The sequence below is a fragment of the Molothrus aeneus genome, chromosome 13 (genome assembly GCF_037042795.1).
Source record: "Molothrus aeneus isolate 106 chromosome 13, BPBGC_Maene_1.0, whole genome shotgun sequence".
Lineage (NCBI taxonomy): Eukaryota > Metazoa > Chordata > Aves > Passeriformes > Icteridae > Molothrus > Molothrus aeneus.
In genome coordinates, this window is record NC_089658.1 from 15,001,511 (window position 1) to 15,024,139 (window position 22,629).

The 22,629-nt window shown below is 40.4% G+C and overlaps 1 protein-coding gene across 1 annotated transcript in view; it reads left to right on the forward strand.

The window, feature by feature from the left end:
* MCTP2 (multiple C2 and transmembrane domain containing 2) overlaps nucleotides 1–22,629 on the forward strand; it is a 101,459-nt gene that overhangs the window by 39,329 nt on the left and 39,501 nt on the right. The window contains exons 11-17 of the mRNA XM_066558591.1: nucleotides 331–517; nucleotides 1,274–1,367; nucleotides 5,093–5,195; nucleotides 6,900–7,002; nucleotides 16,064–16,165; nucleotides 17,098–17,172; nucleotides 17,947–18,066. Coding sequence (XP_066414688.1) covers nucleotides 331–517; nucleotides 1,274–1,367; nucleotides 5,093–5,195; nucleotides 6,900–7,002; nucleotides 16,064–16,165; nucleotides 17,098–17,172; nucleotides 17,947–18,066 — 784 coding nt within the window. The remainder of the gene's footprint in view (nucleotides 1–330; nucleotides 518–1,273; nucleotides 1,368–5,092; nucleotides 5,196–6,899; nucleotides 7,003–16,063; nucleotides 16,166–17,097; nucleotides 17,173–17,946; nucleotides 18,067–22,629) is intronic.

Sequence of the window (22,629 nt, forward strand, 5' to 3'; positions counted from 1 at the left end):
GCATTTGCCCCTTTTCTTTTCCCCCAGGTGAAATTGAATTGTGTTTCAAATCCATCACAAAACGCTGGGGGGTTTTAGAGGGGAAGTGAGGCAGGCCAGAGTTAAGTTTTCCTCCTGTACTTGCAGCCCAAACCTTTTACTTCCCTTTACCAGCAGACAGACCAAAAAGCAAAATCTGACAGTAAGTGCAATAGAATCTGCCTAATTGGTTTCCCTAGTTTAATTTTGGAATGTTTTTATTTTTTGCACTGAAGAAGCAGAAAGTTTTGGTTGCTTTATTTTTTTTTATCACCTCTTTTTCCCTATTAAGCCTTGGCAATGTTGTTCCAGGTGCCACGTTGACATTACTGCCCTGCCAGAAAAGCAGAGCAACTGCTTGGAGCTGCCTCTGGAGAAACACCCAGGGTCCCTGCTGATGCTGATTTCTGTTGCCCCATGTACAGGAGTGTCTATCTCTGATCTGTGTGTCTGTCCCTTGGGAGACCCCAATGAACGGCAGCAGATTGCTCAGCGTTATGTGAGTTTTTCTTTTTTTTTCCTTTTTTTCTTTTTTTTTCTTTCTTTTTTTTTTTTCTTTTATTTTTTGGTTTTGAAATAGTCAAAATTGCAGAAAAAAAAAATTTCTCCGGTCATAATGACCTGTCCCCTACCAAAGAAAACTGTTAAATGGAGTAGTTGCATGTCGAATGATGAGGAGGTTGGCAGGGCAGATAGACCCAAGCAATTTGGCTGTTTGTATTTGTTGAGTTTTAAACTAATGCTGTTCTTTGCAAACTTGAATTGTATTAGGAGATTATCATGGTGAATGAGACACTGAATATCATGAAGAGATAATAATATACTTAGCTTTATTCCCTCCTATGGGAAGGTTATTTTCTAGGCTTTAAATGTTGGGAGATAAAGCTTTGTGATGGCTTCCATGTCCTCAAAGCTGGTCAGGATGGAATAAGTATATCTCAATTTGTGCCTGGGGAGGTTTAGATTGGATATTTGGGAATATTTCTTTACCAAAAGGGTTTTCAGCACTGGAACAGGCTGCCCAGAGAAGTGGTTGAGTCATCAGTGATGGAGGTATTTAAAAGATGAGTAGATGTAGATTTTAGGGACATGGTTTAGTGGTGCACATGGCAGTGCAGGGTTAGTTGTTGAACTTGATGATCTTAGAGGTTGCTTCTAACCTAACTGATTCTGTGATAAGCTATTTAGTGGTCCATAGTGTCTGTTTCTTGCTGAATTACAAGCAAAATACATCTTTATGCTTTTCTCCTTGCAGTGTATAAAGAATTCCTTTCGGGACATGAAGGACATTGGCTTCTTACAAGTCAAAGTTTTAAAAGCAGTGGACCTGATGGCAGCAGATTTTTCAGGTATTTTATTTCTGTTTTGCAGCATATGATGCTATAATATATTGCAAATGATCAGTTGATCAAGGAAAAGTGAATCATGCCATCATCTCTCCAGCGCTGAAACCTGCCTCAGGGAACTGTGATACCAAATGGCTTTGACTGCCAAAAGTATGTGGGAAGGTCCAGTGCATGGAGATCTTAATTTCCCATTAGACCTGAGCAATCTGACAGATAACTTTACAACAGCACATCATGCTAAGTGTTTTTCCCATCAGGAATATGTAGAATAAGAGTTGATACACAGCGATGGTGCTTGCAGAGCACCTGCAAAGCAAAGCCTCTCCATCTTCCATCAGGTGTCTTGTGAGTTTGGAGCAAGACTGAAAGATGTTGGGGTGTCTGATGTGGTGCTGGCTGTGTGGGTTTGGGTGATGCTGCAGGCTGTCACCTGACAGAGAAAGCTTGTCAGCAACAGGGATGTGAGTGTGATGCTTTCTCTTAGAGCTCATTTGAGGCTTCACTTTGGGATGACCTTTTTGGTGCTCTTACTCCATGAAAAATATGGATTTTCCACTGAGCTGTTCCTCAGGTTGTGCTTGGTCCTGACAGCAGTGGACACTAACACCTTTTAAAACCACAACTTTATATTGTACCTCTGGGGAAAGTCTAGGAGGTTGATACTTCTCTGTAGCGACTGCCTGGATATTATTATTTTTATTATCATCTTCTCCAGGATTCTGGAGACCTTTTAATTCCCCTCTCTATCTCACAGCAGCTCATAATTCACAGGCACAGCATTGTGTGTTGTGTGTTTGCTGACACAGTCATTTTTTAAAGATAACTTGTTGATAAAGGCAGGAAAGATGGTACGGGGAAAACATTTTTGCCCCATTCTCTTGTTTTTGTGAAGGCATTGTTACATAAGAGAATGCTGCTCCTGAAAAAAGGAGCAAAGGAGAAAGCCCACTATCAATCATGGTACTATTTTAGGGCTATATTCAGTTCACTGCTAACCCTGAATTGGAAAAAAATGTTTACTGCAGAGAGCAGTACTTCAAGGAACTGAGGAACTTAATTTGAAAAAAAAAAACAAACAAACCAAAACCTGTCAATAATGAAAAGTAACTGGTAAAGAAATCCATATCTAAATTGACATAATATATAGGTCCATATGGAATTAGGAGTGTAACTGCACCTTGCTGACTAATATAATTTGATAAGTGTAGCACAGCAGAACAGCCCCAGATTTGCCATGTGCCAAAAGTTCCATCTAGAAATACGTGGAGTTTTAATATAGACAGAGTTTGTGGAAAGAGCTGAGCTCAGAAGGTTATTTACCCTCTGGAAAACTTTGCTGATGCTGAAGCAGTTGCATCAGTGATGGATTTGGCCCCCTCTCCCTCAGTACTCAAACAGGAGCATGTGGGTGGATAATGAACATTGGAAGAGTCACGCAGGTTCTTGATTCTGCAATTCAAAGACTTTTCATACAGAGTATGTGATACACATTCCTTGTGCATAGCACAGAATGAAATTCTGCTTAAGTAAAAGGTTACTCAGTCTGTCATTATATTCAAAATAACCCAGGCTTTGAGCCTGATTCATGAAGCAAATGACAAATTGTTTTTCAATGGCAGTGCTGAAAATATCCTAGTATTATGCTGTAATAGACCCACCAAATTGCAAAAGGATGCAGCCATTTTAGGTAAAAATAGCATAATTTCTGATCATGAAATGAGAGACATAAAGATTAATTATCTGTTCTGAGCCATTCATAAATGATTAGTGGAGCAATTATGGGCTTCCATAATAGAGCCCTCCTAGAGCAGTGCCATATTTCCTGCATTGCCAAGGAGACTGCTCAGATTTATTGTTATTGATAAAAGTAAATTCAAAGTCCCAGCTAAAAATCTAATAAAGGGAAAATCACAGAGGGAATCAGAGGTACAAAGATTTCCAAGGGTTAATAGAGGAGCAGTGTGAGCAGGTAGTGTCCCCTCCCTGTCCCTTCCCATAGCAGCCTTGAGTCTTAAATCCCCCAAATCCTGCAGCCCGGTGGGTATGATGGGTATAATGCCACCTTATACCTTATTCCCACAGTAAAGATTGAATTTTGGTGTGATTAGGATTTCTGTATGTTATCATCATAGATTTTAATTGCAAGTTTTTAGCCTGCTGTAATAATAGTGATCAGAAAACACGCACTATCTGCTTTGGTTTCGAACAGTGTTCTGGAAATCCATATTTTATTCGTGGACATAAATTTTTGGGCTGGTTTCCAGACAGCTGTATCATATATGTAGAAGCTCTTCACCCACAGCTAGCCCAGTTTGAGCCTTCCATACTTTTATATTCCTAGATAATAGTTCTGTTGATGTGGAAATGACTTTTTCTGCTTTGTTGGATGTTTTCTGTGTACGCATGAGAGTTCTTCTCAAACACTGCATTTGCTCACTGACCAAAAAATAGCATTCAGAATACCAAATTATACAGTGGGATTGTTTTTGGCATATACCAGTTTGCATTTCAAGCAGTTTCTCTGAAAGGCTACATGCATTTTCCACACTATCAGGGAATGGGCATGTAAGCTGAAAAGGAGAAGACAAATAGATTCCAGTAATACACATGGTCTTTAAACTTTACCAATATTGACTAGTTAATACCCACTGTTTACATACTGAAAAGATTCCTGTTTAGTTTATAAACTTCTGAGAGTAAGACCCTTAAAAGCTCTGCATTAATAATAATACAGAAAATAAGGATTAAGAAAACGACAGCTTTTGCTTAAATAGCTTGTTTGTCTGATATCTAAATCCCTGCATTTTTGACATATTTAGTTGCCTACATAGAAGTTAGGCTGGAGTGTGGCTGAGCTGTACATGAGCATTGGAGATGAGATTAAATCAGATACTGAGCCAGACATGCTGATAAGGGGCCACTCTGCTCACAAAGGAAACTGCTGAGCTGCAATGAGTTGGTAAAACTACAAATTCATTTAATGCGAGTGATCAAAAAATGCATTAGTGAACATGTGTTCACCTAATAGATTCCATGTTGACATCCTTCTTTAGAGAAGAGGAGTTTTTTTCCCTTTTTTTTTTTTTTTTTGTTGTGGGGGGTTTGCTCTGTTTGTTTGCTCTAAGTAAAATACTTGGATCATGCATGGATTCTCCAGTTGGTATTGGGTTTTGTTTAAACTGTGGCACGGTGTAGAGCCTTCATAGCTTCAAGGACTTGTTCACATGGAGCTAATTGAAGAAATGCTTCTGATTTCAGTCAGTGTTGTGCTTCTTTTCTCATGATGTGGATACTTAATCCTGTAATCAACTGAAGAAGACCACAGGCTCTAGGCAGAGGATAAAACAGGGAGTGTAACTGCAGCACTGCTCCTTCCCTGGCTCAGAGCAGTGGTGCTGCTCGCCTAAGGGTGGCTGAGTCATTGTCACCATGAGCAGATCTTTCTTGCTGTAAGGACTGAGGGATGATTCACTGAAGGTCTCAGATTTCAGGTATTAGAGTGAAGCCCCCAGACTGAGCCGTAAGGTAAGTGTTGGAGTTTCCAGAATGGGGATGATCAGAGATACTATTTTTTTTGGCGAGTCATTGCAGCAGAATGGGGCACTTTGCAGTTGCTTTAATGGATCTGATTTTATTAAACCAAGCACTTCCTCAGCCCTACTGCAAAGAAAGAGTCTGCATACTAAATACCATAACTGATCCACTTTGTTTTCCTTTCCTTTTCCTAGGCAAAAGTGATCCTTTCTGTGTCTTGGAGCTGGGAAACGACATGCTTCAAACACACACCGTTTACAAGAACCTCAACCCAGAGTGGAACAAAGTTTTCACATTGTAAGTGGATTGCTTTGGAAACCATGCAGCAACTCCACTTAGCAGCTTAACTAGGAAAGCTATTGACTTTGGGAAAATGCAAAGGTCAAGTTTAAGATGTGTCATTTTTTTCATAGTCAGAGAGGATGTTGGAGAAATCTCAAATATAACTTAATTAAAGCCTTTTGCCTTTTACTAGTTCTTGTGTGGAGTTTATTAATAGAAGTCATTAAAAGAAAAATTACTGTGATATTTATAGGAAGAATCATGACTAGACATAATGGAGTCATAGTTTGATCCAAGAGATAATGTAACAGAAAGTTGAGACCAGATACTCACGCCTACATTTTCTATAACTTAAAATAAAATATGTTTCATTGAATCTTGGTAGAATCCTTGTTTAGTTTGAAGAAAGCAGAGAATGAGAGCTCATGTTGGTCTATATTCTGAATTTAAACTAGTCAAACGCTCCAAATTAGATGCTTAAATTTTTATGGAAATCAAGGTATTCTTTTATTTGTCACTTTATTAATAATAAAAGTTATAATTTAGGTATTGCTTTTAGGCAGCCCAATTTTTTAATCTTGCTGTATGCTGACAAAGGTTTTTGTGAATAAGTGAGTGAGATAAAGATTTTTGTGAATAAGTGGGTGAGTGCTGCTGTCTCCCAAGACTGCAGCAGTCTGTGCAAAGGCTGGCAATGAAGCATTTGTGACATTTGCATCTGTCCACTGGAAGAACAGTTTGAAAATTATGAACTTCTTGCTAAAGCAGCATTCATAAATACTAGGCTGGATGAGAACACAAGAAAAACTATCTGATTTCTTTAATAGAAATACTTTGCTGTATTTTTGTTTAATTCAGGGGTGCAGCTGAATGCTTGTCTCTTGGAGTCCTTTCTCATACTTTGTTCTCAAGAACCTTCCACTCATCACTGTTTTTTCTGAGACTGTGCCAGCAGATGAGTCTTGTTGGATGTTCAGCCAGCAAAATAAATCCAATAACAATCCAAATTTATTTTATTTAAAAAGAAAGTTTGTGTCTGTACTTCCTGTGGGTCTCAGAAACGTCAGCTGTGGACTTTCTCTAACTTTCTTACTAATGTTGCCTGGCTGATCCAAGCACCAAATCTGCAGAGCCAGTCAGGCACTTGCATCTCTCCTTAGATTTTTGTCCATTTAAAAATAAAAAGAATTAAGCCCCTTAAAAGCTATTGATGATTTGGATTTACTTTGGAGCAGTGTGGATTGTTTTGGGTGGATGAGTCCATTTTAACTGGACCTTTCAGTACCACTACAAAGCTATCCCCATTATATCCAGGTTTTCTGCAATACACTTACCTGTGTGTGTCACTGTGCAGTTTTAATGCAATGAAACTTGGATTTGAATTCAGCCCTTGACCTTTTCCAGCACCAGCATTCTCTGTTGGAGAGCTGAGTTTTACATTGATCACCAATATAAAAAATACCAAAAAGCATCACCAATACAAAAAATACCAAAAAGTCACTGTCTGGACCTAGTTATGCAACTGAACCATGAGGGGAAAGCTTGGGGAATGCCCACCACTTGATTCATTTTGGGGGGGAATTTAATTAAATGCTAGTTATATATCCCAAGGTAATACAAACTTAATTAGTAAAAAAGTAGTCTCAGATCTTTGTGGAGGAGACTGTGTGCATGTGTATTAAATATTATTTTTTATGTGTCTGCACTTTTTTGTTCCAGCCCTATTAAAGATATTCACGATGTTCTGGAGGTGACAGTGTTTGATGAAGATGGAGACAAACCCCCTGATTTCCTTGGAAAAGTTGCCATCCCTTTGCTGTCTGTAAGTTACCTTTACCACATGTATCATGGTTGGCTGGGAACAAGTGGTTTTTTTCCTCCCTTAGCACAAAACCCAACAGATTTAAATAGGTTTTGTGATCTATGCATGTCTTAGTTGGCAGTGTTTATAGTTCTCCTTAGTGTAATGAGCATTGTCCACCCATCTTAGTACAAATTTGGTTGATTGGAAAGCAAATTTCAGAAATGTCTGCACTTCATCGGTGCCACGTAGGTCTGAGAACATAACTGAGTCGTTCTGTGTGTTTCCACATCATCTTCTGAAGGTAACGTTTTAAACATGTCCTTGTTCTGTCTTGCTTCTTTTTCCTCCAAGAGACTAATTGCACATTGCAGTAGGATTGACTGGAGATAGCTGTTGTTATTGGCACAAGTGAATGAAATTACCTAAAAGGGGTGTTTTCCACTCTATAGTGCTTTAAAAGACTGGTGGCTTTTGTTCTGTAAACAAATAGGTGAGGAGTGAGCGCTACCATGGGAGTGCAAAATCAAAACTGGAAACAAAGCGAGCTCAGGGGAAAGTGGTTGCTCTGGAGATTAAGGAGAGTTGAAGCTTTTTCAGAAACAGCCAAAAAAAGGCCAAGCTAAAGAGAGTGGAACATGAAAGGATCATTAAAAGACTTTAATAGAGGAATGGGGGAAAAGCAGCTTTGTGTTTGGTAAGACTGATTTAATTTTGAAACAAGACTGGTGGTATTAGTGAGCAAACCAGATCAAGAGGACGTAAACAGCTCCATGTGTATGTGCAGTGTCACAGAAGGTTCTGGTAGTTTTTACTGTAATGTGTAGGAAGAACTTTCTAGGCTGTGACTTATTAAATCAATTAGTTGCTGAGGCTTGAAACATCATGGGACTCTTGTGTCATATTAGCCAAGTTGTGTAAACAGGTTTAGCTGTAAGCATGGGGTTTGCTGTGAGTTGGGAGGCAGTGATGCTCTGCAGGAGTTCCCTGTGCTGGGGGGATGCTGTGACAGATATTTGTGCAGTTGAGCCCTGTGCAGGAGTGTGAGGTGATGATTTGTTGTACAAACATGCTGGTGTCATTCTCAGGGTTGTCCTGTGCAGGAGGTGGACTCCAGGATCCTTGTGAATCCCTTTCAAGTCAGGGTATTCTATGATGGCATTTATGCTTTCCATATATAACCACAGCAGCACAGGCTGTGGTGAGATGCTTTCAGAAATGCTCGGTGTGATGCTGTGGGTAATAGCACTCTCAAACAGGCAGATGGTGGATCCTGATTGAAACTGCAGAGTACAAAATTGCAGTCTTGTTTTGAAACATCCCTGTGGAGGCAGATTCACCTCTGCAGAACGGCTGCCACACATCTTCCAGGGTTAAGGCAAGAGTTTGCCTGTGAGTTTTGGAGGTTGGCTGCTGCAGGAAAGGCAGTGATGGGTTTGTGGGGCTCTGTCCCAACAGAGACTGGAGAAATTGGAGATTTCTAGAGGGAAAGCAAAGATCCCATCTGATCAAGGCAGGCCATATAAGCCTCACAGCATAAGCACAGTTTAGGTAAGGGACCAGTCAAGATCAGAGAGCGGGACTGAAACATTTGGTATTTCCAAATAAATAATGAACTGCCCAGAAAACTCTTGAACTGACTTAGAGGATATGATTCCAAACTAAAGAATGCTTTACAGTGGTAGGGAAATAGGTCTGTGTGTTCCAGTTTTGTTGGGATTTTGTCTAAATACATGTATTTCTTGTGTATGTGAGTTAAATGTGGCTTCTGAATCTCTTCCCAAAGGTGTACATGCTTTCATCCACCCTGTGCTGTTCATGCTGGTGTCTGAAACAGGGGAACCCCAGCAATTTGGGGATATAAAGAGCCTAAGATACAGGATCTGAGGAGTAAATACTAAGGAGGGTATTTACTAAGTAATAGTAAATTACTTAGTAATTAGTAATTAGTAAGTTCTCAGTGGCACACATGCTGTTTTGAGCTTTCCAATGCTCTTCCCTCAGACTATGTGATCTTTTTGGGGATATTTTAGATTGCCCATCTATTTTTGTAGCTCGAGTTGTCAATATCTTCTATTTTAGAATAATATTAGAGTCGGTTGGGCATGGAGGATTATTTGATGTTTACAGGGAGGAAAAAACCTCTTAACATCTTTTATTCCATTTTTGATCACTTTGTTAATTTCCCCCCAAGTCCTCGTATCTCTGATGTTACTGGAAGAGAGTGGCTGGAGCAGCTGCTCTCCTGCAGACCCAGTGCTTGCCAAATGGCCTGCATGATCAGCAGCAGGCTGTGTGGGCTCACAGTGAGAAGATGTTAGATTTGGATTTTCTGTTGATTTTATAGGCATTTGTCAAGTATCCCTTAGGAAGCATGTAACAAGGCAGAGGAGGGGAGTGCATGTGTGTGGTAATGGCCAAACTATTCAGTGTAGGTTTTTCTGCGTCCAAGGTTTGGGACAAAAAAAAAATAAAATAAAAATTGTTTATGCTTTCCCTTGCCAACTGATCTTCTTCCTTCCCATCCAAACTTCTCTGCCTCCTATTTCAGTCAAATCTAGTGTAAATATACTCATCTCTGCTTCTGATTAAAAACATTTTGCACCTATTAACTTGGTCTGCTCAGACAGAGAACTGTAATTTTCTAAGCTCTTTTTCTTCAAATAGGAATTTCAATGTATGTTGTCATTTTGACTGTAACTTTGAATGTATCCTTTGAACCATTTAGATAAATATACTAAAAGAGAACAAAAGTTAAAGACTCAAGGAAGCCTCACAACCATGTAGATTTAATTTCTGTATGTAATCAGGCCTAATATTTGCCTGGCACTGAATTGTCTTTTGAAAATAGATGTGCTTTTGCCATTCTTTTTTCCTGTTAAAAATGCACAAGTTTGACTTGTGAGCTGTCAGCACATGAAGTAAGTTTACTTCAGGAATTGTTCATGGATGACTAGATTCTTTTCTTAATGAAAAATTGCCTTGAATAAAGTATGTGTTGGAGGGATATGAAATGTTTAATTAATATGACACCGAATTTTGGGTTAAATGTGTTCAGTAGTCCCACACTGGCATTTTGGAAACACGACTACACCCTCATCATCACATTAGCACAGGAATAACCTTACAGCACAAAAATTCAGGGATGGTGGAATTATGGATTCTTTCTGTTCATCCTTGACTGTGATGCAGGGTTATCACAGGAACCACATAAGAAAAATAAAAATCTGGGCAGCATGAGAAGAGTTTTAAGGTCGCAAATGATGAATAAAACTGCAAAATTCACGTTCTGGTAGAGGTGATAAAGCAGAATTGGATAAATGCACATTTTGCTAGCCATAAACTGAGTTTGGGGGCAGAGAGAGAGAAGTTTGTGGTTTAGCTTTAATTTTTCCATGTTGATCAACCTGTTGAACTTATTTTCTCCTGTTCTTATTGTTGAATTACTGTCCTCCTCTAAAGCATGTGTGGGACCTGATCTCAAACACTTCTCTGGTCAGCCACATTCACAATTTACACTAGAAAAGAAACAAATGAGTGCTACCACAGTATCCAGCAGAAAGGATCCTTCTCTTGCCAGAGGTGACCCAAAGAGTATGGCCTGGCCAAGCCTTGGGTGGGATTTTGGGGTGTAGGGAGTGAAAGGGAAGCCCATGAGCACTGAGCAGAGCAAGCTTTTGTGCCAGAAACTGGAGAAGAACCTGGGCAACAGAGAAGTAGGGCAAAAACTTTATTACTTCAAGAAAGAAGTTTGATAGGTTTTAGAAGTTTTGTAGGTTCTGGGGGACTTGAACTAATTATCAAAGAAGTCCTTTCTGTCTCTGTGTTCCTTTGTGTCCTAGATCTTAGTAAAGGCAACCGTGTGTCTTTGTGAGGGTCTGTCTTTTTTTCTTCTGCTTCAAGAGACTCCTATCTCCTAGAAGGCTGCAAGTTATTAGAGACATGGGAGCATATAGTGTGCTTCAATGAATTTGAAAGCAGAGTATATCAAATATCCTCATGTAGAAAGGCCTTTGAGTGAGGAGTTGTAGCGCAGAATGGAATGTTTTTTTATCTGCTGGATTATCAGGTCAGAGTAGTCCTCAGCTGCACCCTTTTTTTCCAGCCAACAGGAAGAGGTCTATGAAATATTCTCAAGTGCCTGGCAAGGTCAGTAGCCAACGATACACTAAAAACAAGGAGTGTGCCTTTGGCAAGCTTGATTGTCTAAAGCATGGCCTGGATTCAGAGAGCAGAGACCTGACGATTGCACTTACTTAGCACTTGACCATAAGTGCACAGTCCTTTCCAGGAGAAAGTTTTAGAGTTTGAGAAAAGTGAAACTGCTGTGTTTACGCAGTGGAGGCAGCTGTGAAATGTGCTGTCTGTTCTGACTTTCATCCTGATCATGAACCAGGATTTTTGGAATGGGCAAAAATCCCTGACCTCTCTCCCAGAGAAAACAATGTCTTGTTTCTGGCATTAGATTTTCCCCCAGCCACTGGCTGCTCACTGAAAAAGTACCAACAGGGATGTTGTCTCAGTTATCACCTAGGCTCCTTGTGCTCCCAGGGTTTTCAGCTCCTCCTCTGACTGGCTTGAAGCCCTCATATGAAAGCCCTGCCTGCTTTCTTTCAGTCCCTCAGCTCCATATCTCTTTGGTCTTTGGATAGCAGTCCTCTGCCAAAAACCCAAATCTCCATTCCACTTTGGATCCCACAGGAGGTTGTTCAGAGTGAAGTGTTTGGAGTAAAGAGTTTTGGGGTGAAGGAACAAGCATTTTGTACAAAATTAGTTTGGTGCATATGGCAAGACTGGGGAGGAGCAAAAACCTCTTTATTCATGTGCAGGTGGATCAAATATGTGGCTTGCTTTCATCTTTTCCTGGGGAAATACGTCCTTTGATAAGGGGAGGTGTGTGTCTATTACAAGACAGCTTTATGTTATGCAGGGCAAATGGGATGACATTGTGCATCAGCAATGAGCTCAAGCAGGGATATCAGGGGTCCCAAATGCTTTAGATGAATTACCCTTGGAGAGTAGTCATTACCCTCTCCACACGTCACAGGTGTTGATGTACAGAGGTTTAACCCAGCGTTCTTCTGTCAGGTCATCAATATATGACATTGAATCTGCATCAAAGCTGGATACAGAGTGAAGTTTTCTTAAAATCAATGTAAAAAAAAAGCCTCTAAACCATATTTCTTTAAGACAAGAGCAATGAAAAAACACGCTTTGCTGCGTAAGGGTCCTGTCTTCTCCGTGTTTTGTGTCATATCAATCTTGGCTTTTGCTATTTCATTAAAATTCCCAAGCGGTCAGAAGGTTGTTGCTTAATAGATTTAGCATTGGCTGGCTACATCAATACTGTGTTTAGTCACATTTGTTTTACTGGGGACATCTGTGCAAAGAGTTTAGCAAATATATTCATTCATTCGAGAGGAACCTGGTGCACTTTGGACCTTGACTGGATGGTGGTCTCATGTACCTCAACATTTCCTTCAGTTAGAGGCAACTTCAGGGAGTGTTTTGCCTCAAGAGCCTCTGTAGGTTGAAATATTTATTGCAAAAAAGAATTTCAGCTTTTCTTCCAGCTGATAATTTCCTTTTCTTGGCCCTGTATGGAGAAGGGATGTGATATAGAATACACAATTCTTCCTGTGAAATTATGGATGTGGTTTTGTCTTTCTGTGTTAATTCAGAGGAGGGAAATGCCCCAAATATCAGAAATTTCCATGGGATGAAAATCCAGACTATGTTTCTGATGGTGACCTTGCAAAAGGCAGCATGTAGGTGTGGTAGGCTCTGCTGTCCTGGCGTTAATCCCAGGGCAGTCTTGCTTGGTGCTTGAGCCCCAGCAAGCTATTTAAGAAGCTTTCAGAGAATGCAGGCATTAGTATTCAGTGAGGATATAAAGCATCATCAATAAAGGAATAATATTGATTTTGTCTCTTTAAGGTGCTTACCTGCAGATATTTTCACATTTAATTTGAACCTTCCCTTCCTTTTCCCATAAGTAGATGTTAAGCAGTTTTAGACACAGTTATCAGAACTACTCATTGAGACAAATCCATGTGACATCATCAGGTTTGTAGCAAAAGGTGTTTGGGTGACAGAAGAAACCTGATCTTTCTGACACTGAGGTTCATCCTATGACCCCAGCCCTGGCTGCTCTTCTCCACAGCTGGAGAGAGCATTTAAGCACTTTGGGAATAGCAGAGACTGGGGGAAAGTACCCAGAGAGAAGAAAGAAATAGATGCAAAATGAAATTATTGTAACTGTCTGTCTCTCAGGTTGGGGGAGAAGCTGAACAGAATCTGAACTGTGCCCCAAGAACAGGATGCAGTGAAAATGAGGAGTATTTAAGGCTCTTTTGCATGTTTTCTTGTGGGCACAGTTGAGCCATGCCACCAGTTTAATCTCCATGCAGTCATGGGTCTTAGAATTACCCTGTACCTTTTGTTGAACCAGATTGCCCTAGCACAGTGCCAAAACTCTAAGGGAGTCTTTTGTTGACTTTTTTCAGTTTTTTTCTTCCTTTTTATCCAAATGAAAATGCAGTGGAGACAGGCCATTTCATAGGCTGCCATTCTTCTCTTGTGCTTCTTTCCCTCTGAAGAAAGTCTGAAGCTAAAATATCTGTAGGAGTGTTTAGTCCTAGGTTGCGTTATACTTGCACATCCTTTTTCCAGACAGTTTGAACACTTAGAATTAAATATGCCAAATAAATCTGACTCTAAAACCTTATTTGCACTGCATTACTTCCTGCCCTGTTCAATTTAAGAATAGCAGCAACAATAATAATGACACCATTCAAGAGGTTTCCCAAGCAACTCCTATTTACAAACACAGAGGTGGAAATTATTTGTTGCTGATTTAAAACTTACTGTTTGAAAACACCTGCAGACACACCCAAAATGTTTGATTCAGCTCCAGCTCTTAAAATGAAGTCTTTTTCCCAAAGCATTTTTTTTGAGTGCAGAACACCACAGTATCAGGCTCAAACACTCAGAAACATTTCTTTTCCTTTTTTCTATCAATTTAGCTCTGTGTCACATTTCTTTTCCTTGTGGGTTATGCTCTTGAAAGATGTAAGAAAGAAATATATCCCAAAGAATATAAAGAGGCTTTCCCACTAGCTCTTGCTTCTGGTGTAACTGGCTGAAATGTGATGAGAAATAGATGTACCTGAAATACAGGGAAATTCAGCTCCAAAATGAATAGCCATGGACAGTCCAGAATTAGGGTATTGTGATATATACTGGACATCTGCATTTCTGCAGACACACTGAGAATAAAGTACATTCTATCCTTTCACAGCAGAATCCATGAATCAAAGCTCAGGCTAAACCTGTTGATGCTTGCACCGAGGACCTCAAACCAAATCCTTCTGTCTCAGTATTCCTGCCATCAGTAAAACCCTTTATCCTTTAATTTGTAAAATGTAACAAAATCACTATTTTCCAAACAAAATTTTGTTCTCATTCAGTAAATTCAATTCTGTTTTGCCTTTTTTTTTTGAAGGGGGGAAAAGCAAACTGGTGAGAGAGCAGAAACCTTTATGATGGGTTGACAATGCTGCATGTGGCATTTGGCCTGAGGACCTTCTGATGCCAGTCCATTTGGCCCTAGAAAAGGGTTTAGTCACTTTGGCAGCTCTTCTGCTTTGAGGCTGCAGGACTGCAAAATGTTTTTTTACCTGCCCCTTTCCTGCAGCATCCTTTGCTGCCAGCTCCAGCACTGTCTGTGCTCTCTTGTGGTGAAAGCAGAGGTGCTTTGTGATCAGTTTAGTGTTATTGTTTTTATTTATTAGTATTAAATGAATTCCACATAGGTCTCTGTAACTGTAGAGCTTTGGGTGAGAAAATAGGAAATTGCTGGAGTTCTTGGCTGTACACCACTGAGGATGCACAGTTGGTCCTTGTGAGATCCCTCTTCCCTTTCAACCCTTGGGCAGAAATCCCATCTACCATTTGACAAGCTGTTTGGGTATAGAAAGGGTGGAGCAGCATTGGGAAAGAAAGTGACCTTTCCCTTGTCTTGTGAAATCACTTTATTCCTATTACACCTTTTTTTTTCCTTACTCATTTCTACCATGGTTTATAGGAGTGCCTCTTCTAAATGCCAGAGCAGCAATAGCCATTTTAAATATGGTTGCAATTTCATGCCCCCAAATTTCCTCCGTTATCTTTAATCTTTGATCATTACAGTCCCTCAATATAGCTTTTTGGTAAGCTGCAGTTTTTTATGTTACTGCTGTTTAGAATTAACTGGTCTGCTTCCTAAAAAGCCAAATGTTTAATCAATACATATCCCACTGTGTGTAATAAATACATTTCTGCCATCATTTTTGAAGAGAGAATGCTTTTGCTTTGAGCCAAATAGTTTACAAAATGGCAAGGAAGGTATTTTGTTTTTGGGCTGGTTGTTTTTTTTGTTTAATAGATACTTAATGAGATAGGGCCAACGGGTTGATCAGAGCAGAGAAGTGGTATTGAAATTCAGGGGTGGGGTGGGGGGAGAAGTCTTTTACATGAATTAGTTAATTTTGAACATTTGTTACATTAGCATTTGCTCCACTTCAGCCTGTTCATTTCTTTGGATTGCATTTGTTTGCTGGGTTATAATTTGATAACGTTGCAATAAACTAAGCATTAAGAAGTGGTTTCGTGTACTGGAGTGTGCAATAGGTAGGTAAAGTTGTTGTTTGTGGCTCTTTTCCTAAACTTTGGAAGAAAAATCCCATTTTAAACTTGTAATAACAGAGGCTGATTACTTCCCATCAACTCACTGGCTTCCAGGGCAGAATTTTCAGACTGGTTATTGCGTGCAATGCTCTACTATAAAGTACAAGGTCTGAAAATTAAAGTTGGACCGTAAGAGATTTAATCTGCAATTTTATAGGTCTCTAATCCAACAGTTGTTTTGTATTTCAGGCTCTGAGTATATTATCAGGGTTTGGGAGAAGTTTTTATTTTTTTATTCTTTTGTGCTTGAGTTATAAATATTTATTTATTTGTTTGCAGTGTCTTTAAATTATATTGAGGATTACAGCCAGGAAAATATTGATGCTTTTTCTCCCCTCCCCACCCCAAACTATAGATTAGAAACGGTAAACAAAGTTGTTACACACTGAAGAATAAAGACTTGGAACGTGCTTCAAAAGGAGTAATTTACTTGGAGCTGGATGTCCTATTTAATCCTGTAAGTTGAAGTATTTTTGCTTATCACTGGTGTAAGAAAAGTGCAAATCTGCAAGGACGAGGGTGGGGGTAATGCTTTTAAAACCAGGAGCCAAGCCAGAAAAGTCCTGTCCCCATTGCATCTGGTGGTGGAGGGATGTTTGATGCTGTGGGTGAAGAAGATTTGGGCTCTCAGAGCTGTGGCCCGTCCAGGTGAATGGGACAGAGAAGGGGCATTCCTGGAGGGATAAATAACTACAAGCACCTTAGGAAGGAGGTGCTGATTGCTGCAGCCATGACTTCTATTGCAACAGCCAAAAAAGGGCTTCAGGTTCATTTTATTATACATTACTTTTAATACCTAGTTCTCCCCTAAAAAGCTGACCCAGGATGTTCTCTTCCCAGGGTGTTGACAGGAAAATTAATGAGGCATGGACACAGTGCTTAGTTTTTAGGTGGCTGAGTCAGTCTCAATCCTTTATGCCCTCCAGTCTTATACTGAGTTTAACTCCTATTTATTAAGGGCATCGTGGGCTGTGCCACCGCTCTGCTCCTGCTCAAGTGAGTCCAGCCTCACCCAATTTAACTTGTCTGCATTTTCCTTAGCATGGAATCATAGAATGGTTTGGTTTCCAAGGGAGCCTAAAGCTCCTCTCATTCACCCCACCCTGACATGGGCAGGGGCACTTTCCCCTACACAGATTAGTCTGAATCCTGTCCACCTGAATGTTTCCAGGGATGAGGCATCCACCATCTCTGGCCAACCTGAGCCAGTGCCTCACCATCCTCATTTTATGCAAATGTGTATTAAAAGCAACTCCTATGTCACACAGAGTCTGGAAAGATTGAGAGATGCTGAAATTCCTGATCTTCCTGAGCAGTGCTGGTGCTGTGAAAATGAAATAATCCCTTTAATACTACATGGTCTTATTTTTATTAATTTTTTCTTTCTAGATAAAAGCAAGTATTAGAACATTCAAGCCCCGAGAAAAGCGCTTTACTGAAGAGAACCGCAAATTTTCTAAAAAGGTGAAAATTGGGTCTGGGCTAAGCTTTTGCATCTGTAAGATTTGAATTGCTGTAGCACAATTGCAAGAACAAAACCTATTTATGCATAAAGTGCTGAACACATGTAAATTCAATGTATTTCTGTATATATTAAAAGGTTTGTTTGTGTTAACATGAAATTGCTTTCTGATCTGGCTTGCATCAGTAGTTCTGCTTTGTGCTTCAGAGTGGGGAAAATGATAGCTGTGGATTTTGCACACTTCGCAGCACTTAAAGCTCAATGAGAGCCTTATTCCCTTCTTTGTGAAGAAAGGCTAAATTCCTTATGTAGAAAATCCATAGGATTTAAGAACAACCGCCATTATTCTTTTTAAAATTGAGAGGCCTTATAATAAGTCTAAAAATCCCTATTTATTTCTATGGAAAAGTCCAAAACATGTAGAATAGAGCAGCAGACTACATTCTCTCTGTCCCTTTCCCTGAGACATTGATGTATTTTAAGAATTGAATGACGATAAAGGTAGGTTTGTATAACTGTTTTATTTAGTTTTGGCATCAGTTTGTGCTTTTTTTTTCTTTTTTTTTTTTTTTGTAAGTGATGAGGAAAATCTGGAAGGTTTGGGTGTAATCAGAAAGCAGACAGGAGCTGGCGAATGTGTCTGAAATAGAGGCTTTATTTGTAATATGTGCCCTGGCATGCGTTTGTAGCCTAAATTATCCCTTTTTCTGAAGCAATATTAGTGTGTTTGATTAAACTCCTCTTCTCCTCCCCTCCTCCCACTCAATATTTATCAGATCTTATCAAGAAATGTTGATCGCGTGAAAAAAATCACCATGGCAATATGGAATACAATACAATTCCTTTGGAGCTGCTTTCTCTGGGAGTCCACGGTGAAGAGCCTGATAGCATTTGTGGTAAGTGGATTTCTTCTTTTATTGCATGGGGCTGAGTGATCCAGGATCTGGTGTGTTCCTGTGCCTTCCTCCCCATCAGTGTTCCCGTGCCTTCCTCCCTTTCTCGTTGGCTGTTGTTGCTGTTTTGTGGCTGCAGGGCAGCTTGGGCTACACTGGGCCTGGTGGGGATGGGAATGAGACCTTCAGGAGCAACCTTTCCTGGCTGGGAGCAGAGATATTCACCTCCTGCACCGAGCTCTGGGGATGCCCATGTCTGTGGTGGGTGATGCCGCCATGCACAGTCTGTAACTGTGTGGCAACTCTGGAATTTTGAATTATTTTTAATTTGAAACATGGCAGCTGGGGGATAGGAAAGGCAGGAGGTGGGGACCAAGAGGGTGATGTAGGGTGATGCTTTTGATCTCAGTGGTTCAGTGAGTTGATGGGTTTTGTGCCTTCCATCTTCCATGGGAGTGAGGCATCATTTCCCTGCAGGTTATCAATTCCTGCTCTGCCTGTGTTGGCATTGCCTGTTCCAAATTTATTCTCCTGACTATGTCTCCTGACATTTTCTTTCAAACAATGTAATAATACATTATTTGAAAGAAAAAAACTAGGAGAAGGCTGGTCAGTGAGTTCTACTCTACTCTGCAAACCAAAAGCCAACTTCTCCACCTGCCTATCCTGCTTTTCATCTCTCTCCTTTTTCCTCTTGGTAGTAAACACCCCATTTGCAGTTTTCTCATAATCCACTCAAGCACAAAAAGATTTTGCCTGCTCTTTATTCTGCGGTGTGACATTTTCTTCATGCTTGAAATGTTTGGCATGTCATTAAAGGTTGCAAAAATCATTTTGTGGTGGTCCAGCATGCAGAGAGAAAGTTTTTGAGTTTATTGTTTATTAAGCAATACAACATCCACATCGCTAAGATTTTCTCCTGTGTTTACTGTCTGTGAATTGTAACATACTTAAAAGATTTTTTTAAGGAAAACTTCAGTGTATTTGTCACAGATGGGTAAAGTAGACCAGTCCTGATTGAAAGAAGCTTCAGAACAAGGACAGAGGAGCTGTCTTCACTCTGTAGGTCAGAGGGATGGCTCACACAGATGAGTGGGTAGGATGAAGAGGGTCTTTTCTCTCTAATTTTTTGTCTTCTGTTTCTTGAAGTTCATTCAGAAGATATATATATGTTATATTTAGTTAATGGCTGGAGAGCAGAGTGGTCGGTACCTCACTGAAGTAAGAGTGGCTGTGCAAAGGAGTTCTGTGATTGTGTCCAAGGGGATCAGATGGTTGTTCATTCTGGGGCTGGAAGGAGAGGGTAAAATCCCAGTGTCCATGTCCTGCCATCACTGTACAGCAGGAATCTAAGCACATATTTAAAAGGATTGCTCTTTTTCACCAAAGTGCTTGCGAAGTTACAGCTGTCAAGTTCAGTTTTCCAAACCTAGGAAAAGTTTGGAAGGGGTGGAGAGGCAGAAAAGTAAGAAGGTGGGAAAATGGGTCTACAGAAAAAGGAATTTATTCCCAGTGAAAAAGAGTTATGAGCAGGTTACAAGTTACAGGTTGATAGCATCTTTACTGGATACCATAATACTCATGGTTTCCTGAAAGGAAGTGGGTAATGGGAAAGGAATAAAAATACTCAACTCTAAGAATAATTACAACAGGCTTCTTCTACAACCCAAAATTTAAGTCTATCTGATTTTTCTCACATGGAGATAATTCAGCTCTGGCACTAAAAATGAAATGCTAATTATATATCTCTCTCTCTCTCACTATTTCCAGCATGAGTGTTCATAGTATTGAAAATACGCACACAGCACAGTAGGTGCAGCATCCCTCCCTGCCCAGTCTGTGAGGAAAATCCACTCCTTGTGTGCTGGTGTTTAAAAGATGAGGTGAGGAGGATGCACAAAGCTTCTCTACCCATTTTTCAGCTGAGTTCATGAAACCCTTTATTGGTAGTTTTGATGCCAGTTAGGCCCTCAAAATAGAAAATGTGGTTTTTAAAAATTATTTTACCTTACAGATGATGTCCCTCAGGCCCCTGGCAATTACCATTTTGATCTGGTATTTCCCTTGGTTTCCCTCTACAGGTAACCCATGCCCCTTCTTCCAAGGGGGAATGAAGTGAGGGAGGAGGAGGAAGACAAGCAGGCAGTGTAATCATGAGAACCTTGTTTTCTTCAGCAATCAGACAAAACCCACTGCCAGACAGATAAAATATTTGTGAGGTTGTCAGAGGACAGCAATAGCCAAGGACATGGAATCTTTCACCTTCCTTTTTCAGTCTTCCCTCCCCATTAGTGAGACAGCTCGTGTGTGTGACAAGGACATCAGCTGCTTTTGGGGGTGTAAGAGAAAAAGAGGGGCAGGTGAAGAGGGAGGAAACAGAGGACAGCACAGGCAGGACACAAGTGAATGAGAAAAATGCTCTCACTCTGTTTCCTCATTTATAAGATTCATCATCCCAGGCTAAATTTCTTTATTAGGATGTAATGGTGAGAGGAGACAGTCCAAGAACATGTGAGTAGATGAATTTTTTTGTGCTATAAAAATGTAATCACATTTTTCATCAGCGTTCTGTGCTTTTAATCTGATGATTTTTCATCTGAGTTAATTGTATAGGCACAGAGGACACTGGGCTCTGCTGAAGCACATGTAAAATCAGATTTTTTTCAAGCTTAGAGGTTTAGGAAAGAGGGTTGAAAGGGAGGTGAGATGAAGAGCAAATTTTCACTTTTGGTGATGTTTGCCCTGTGCATATAGGGTTTGGTGGAAATGGTGTTACACAACCAGAGAAAACATCCTGGGTCAGAGGAAAGGGTCACACACAGGATTTCTAGGTTCTTCATAGTTTACCTCTCCTCACTGGTCTGGTGTGAAAAGTGGCCATACATAGTTGTATCTGCCTGGGAATATCGGGAATATTCCCCCATGTGAAAAATGTTGCCTGTAGAGTTGACAGTTTTCATATTCCAAGAGAAACCTTTAATTACTTTGTGTATTCTTCTCCATCAGTTCACAGTTTGGGGGGATTTGTAGATTTTTAAGACCAAAAAGACCTTCAAACTTCTTTCTGTTTAATCCTGGTATGGTTATCTCTGTATTGAACCCAGTGTGTTGTGTTTTGATTGAAACATACCTCACAAAAAGGTCTTTATTTTGAAGTGAAAGACACATAGTACAGTATACTTAGTATGGTCCTTCCTGTGTGCCTGACACACTCCATATCCTACCTTGGACAATTTTCTACCAGTTTGCTGTCTCAATGTTGCAGTTTTAGCCTGGTCCTCTTCACTCCTTCCTCACCACACTTTTCTCCATTGGGATATCACTTCCACACAGCATTATTGGTGTCCAAAAACTGGAGTTGTGTCCTGTAATGTGCCTGGGGGAATGTCTGCTCACAACTCAGCTTTTATGTCTGATTATAACCTGTTTGTTTTTCCCACTCATGCATACAAAAACTTGTCTTCTTACCTTCCTGTTGCGCATTTAAACCAAATTTTTGAGCCTTCCTTCTGTATGCAAACACTCCCTGCCTGCTCTGCTCCGCCTTTGCTGGTTGTGGAGGTGAAGTCTGTAATAACCAAATCATTCTTACTGTATTATATGTATTTTTAAAATATTTAAAAGTTAATTTTAGTCACAATGATTTTCATGAGGAATTATGCATCATTGCACATTGTGCTTGTGATTTTATACAACATAATTACACCTTCTATTGACACTTTTCTCTGCATTAATGGTAATTATGCCATTTAATGAAATTACAGTAATTGCATTAAAAAATATAAGCTGCTGCGAATTAAAAGAATATATTGACTGGAATTTTTACTATCATATATATATATATATTTAAAATTTGTATGATAGTTGCAAGAGACGTTGACAGGATGAGGCAAACGATGGGAAAGCAGCCACCAGAGCACCTCTGGTGTGGCTGGCAGTGCTGCTCTGGATTCCTTCAGGGTCCCTGCACACTCACCCATGCCAGAATCCTTCATTTGCACTGGCAGCATTTCCCACTCCATCGAGTTCAGGATTCTTGCTGATCCAGGCTGCTGCCAGGGTGGGGACAGGTGGGAGTGATGTTTCCAGCTCAGCCCTTGCTGGCAGCAGGGGCCAGCCAGACAAGGGATGCAGCAGGCACGGGCAGCATTTATTTATTTTGCAGTGACATTGCACTGTGTCTACTAATTATTTTATGATGGTTTAGTACTGGGAGGAGTGTGTGGTGATGCAGCATAATGTGTTGGAAATTTGGGGCTTCTGGTCAAACTGCCTGCAGCTATTTAATGGTGGGCAGCTGGGAAAAGGACAGGCATGGGGTCATTTTGGAGCACTTTGGGCTTCCCAGAAATCTGGCTGATGCAAGAGTATGGGAGCAGAGGCCAAATGTAAACTTTTGTGCTCCTTGCTGCAGAGGTGGGATTTTGTCACTGCTCTCCACTGAGATCTCCAAAGCTCTTTAAACCCAGAGGGAGCTTGGGGATGGCTGGTTTTGGGCACTGGCCCCTTGGGCTGGGGGAGCTTGGAAGGTTTAGGAGCCCCAGGGCTGGCTGGGTGAGGCTGCAG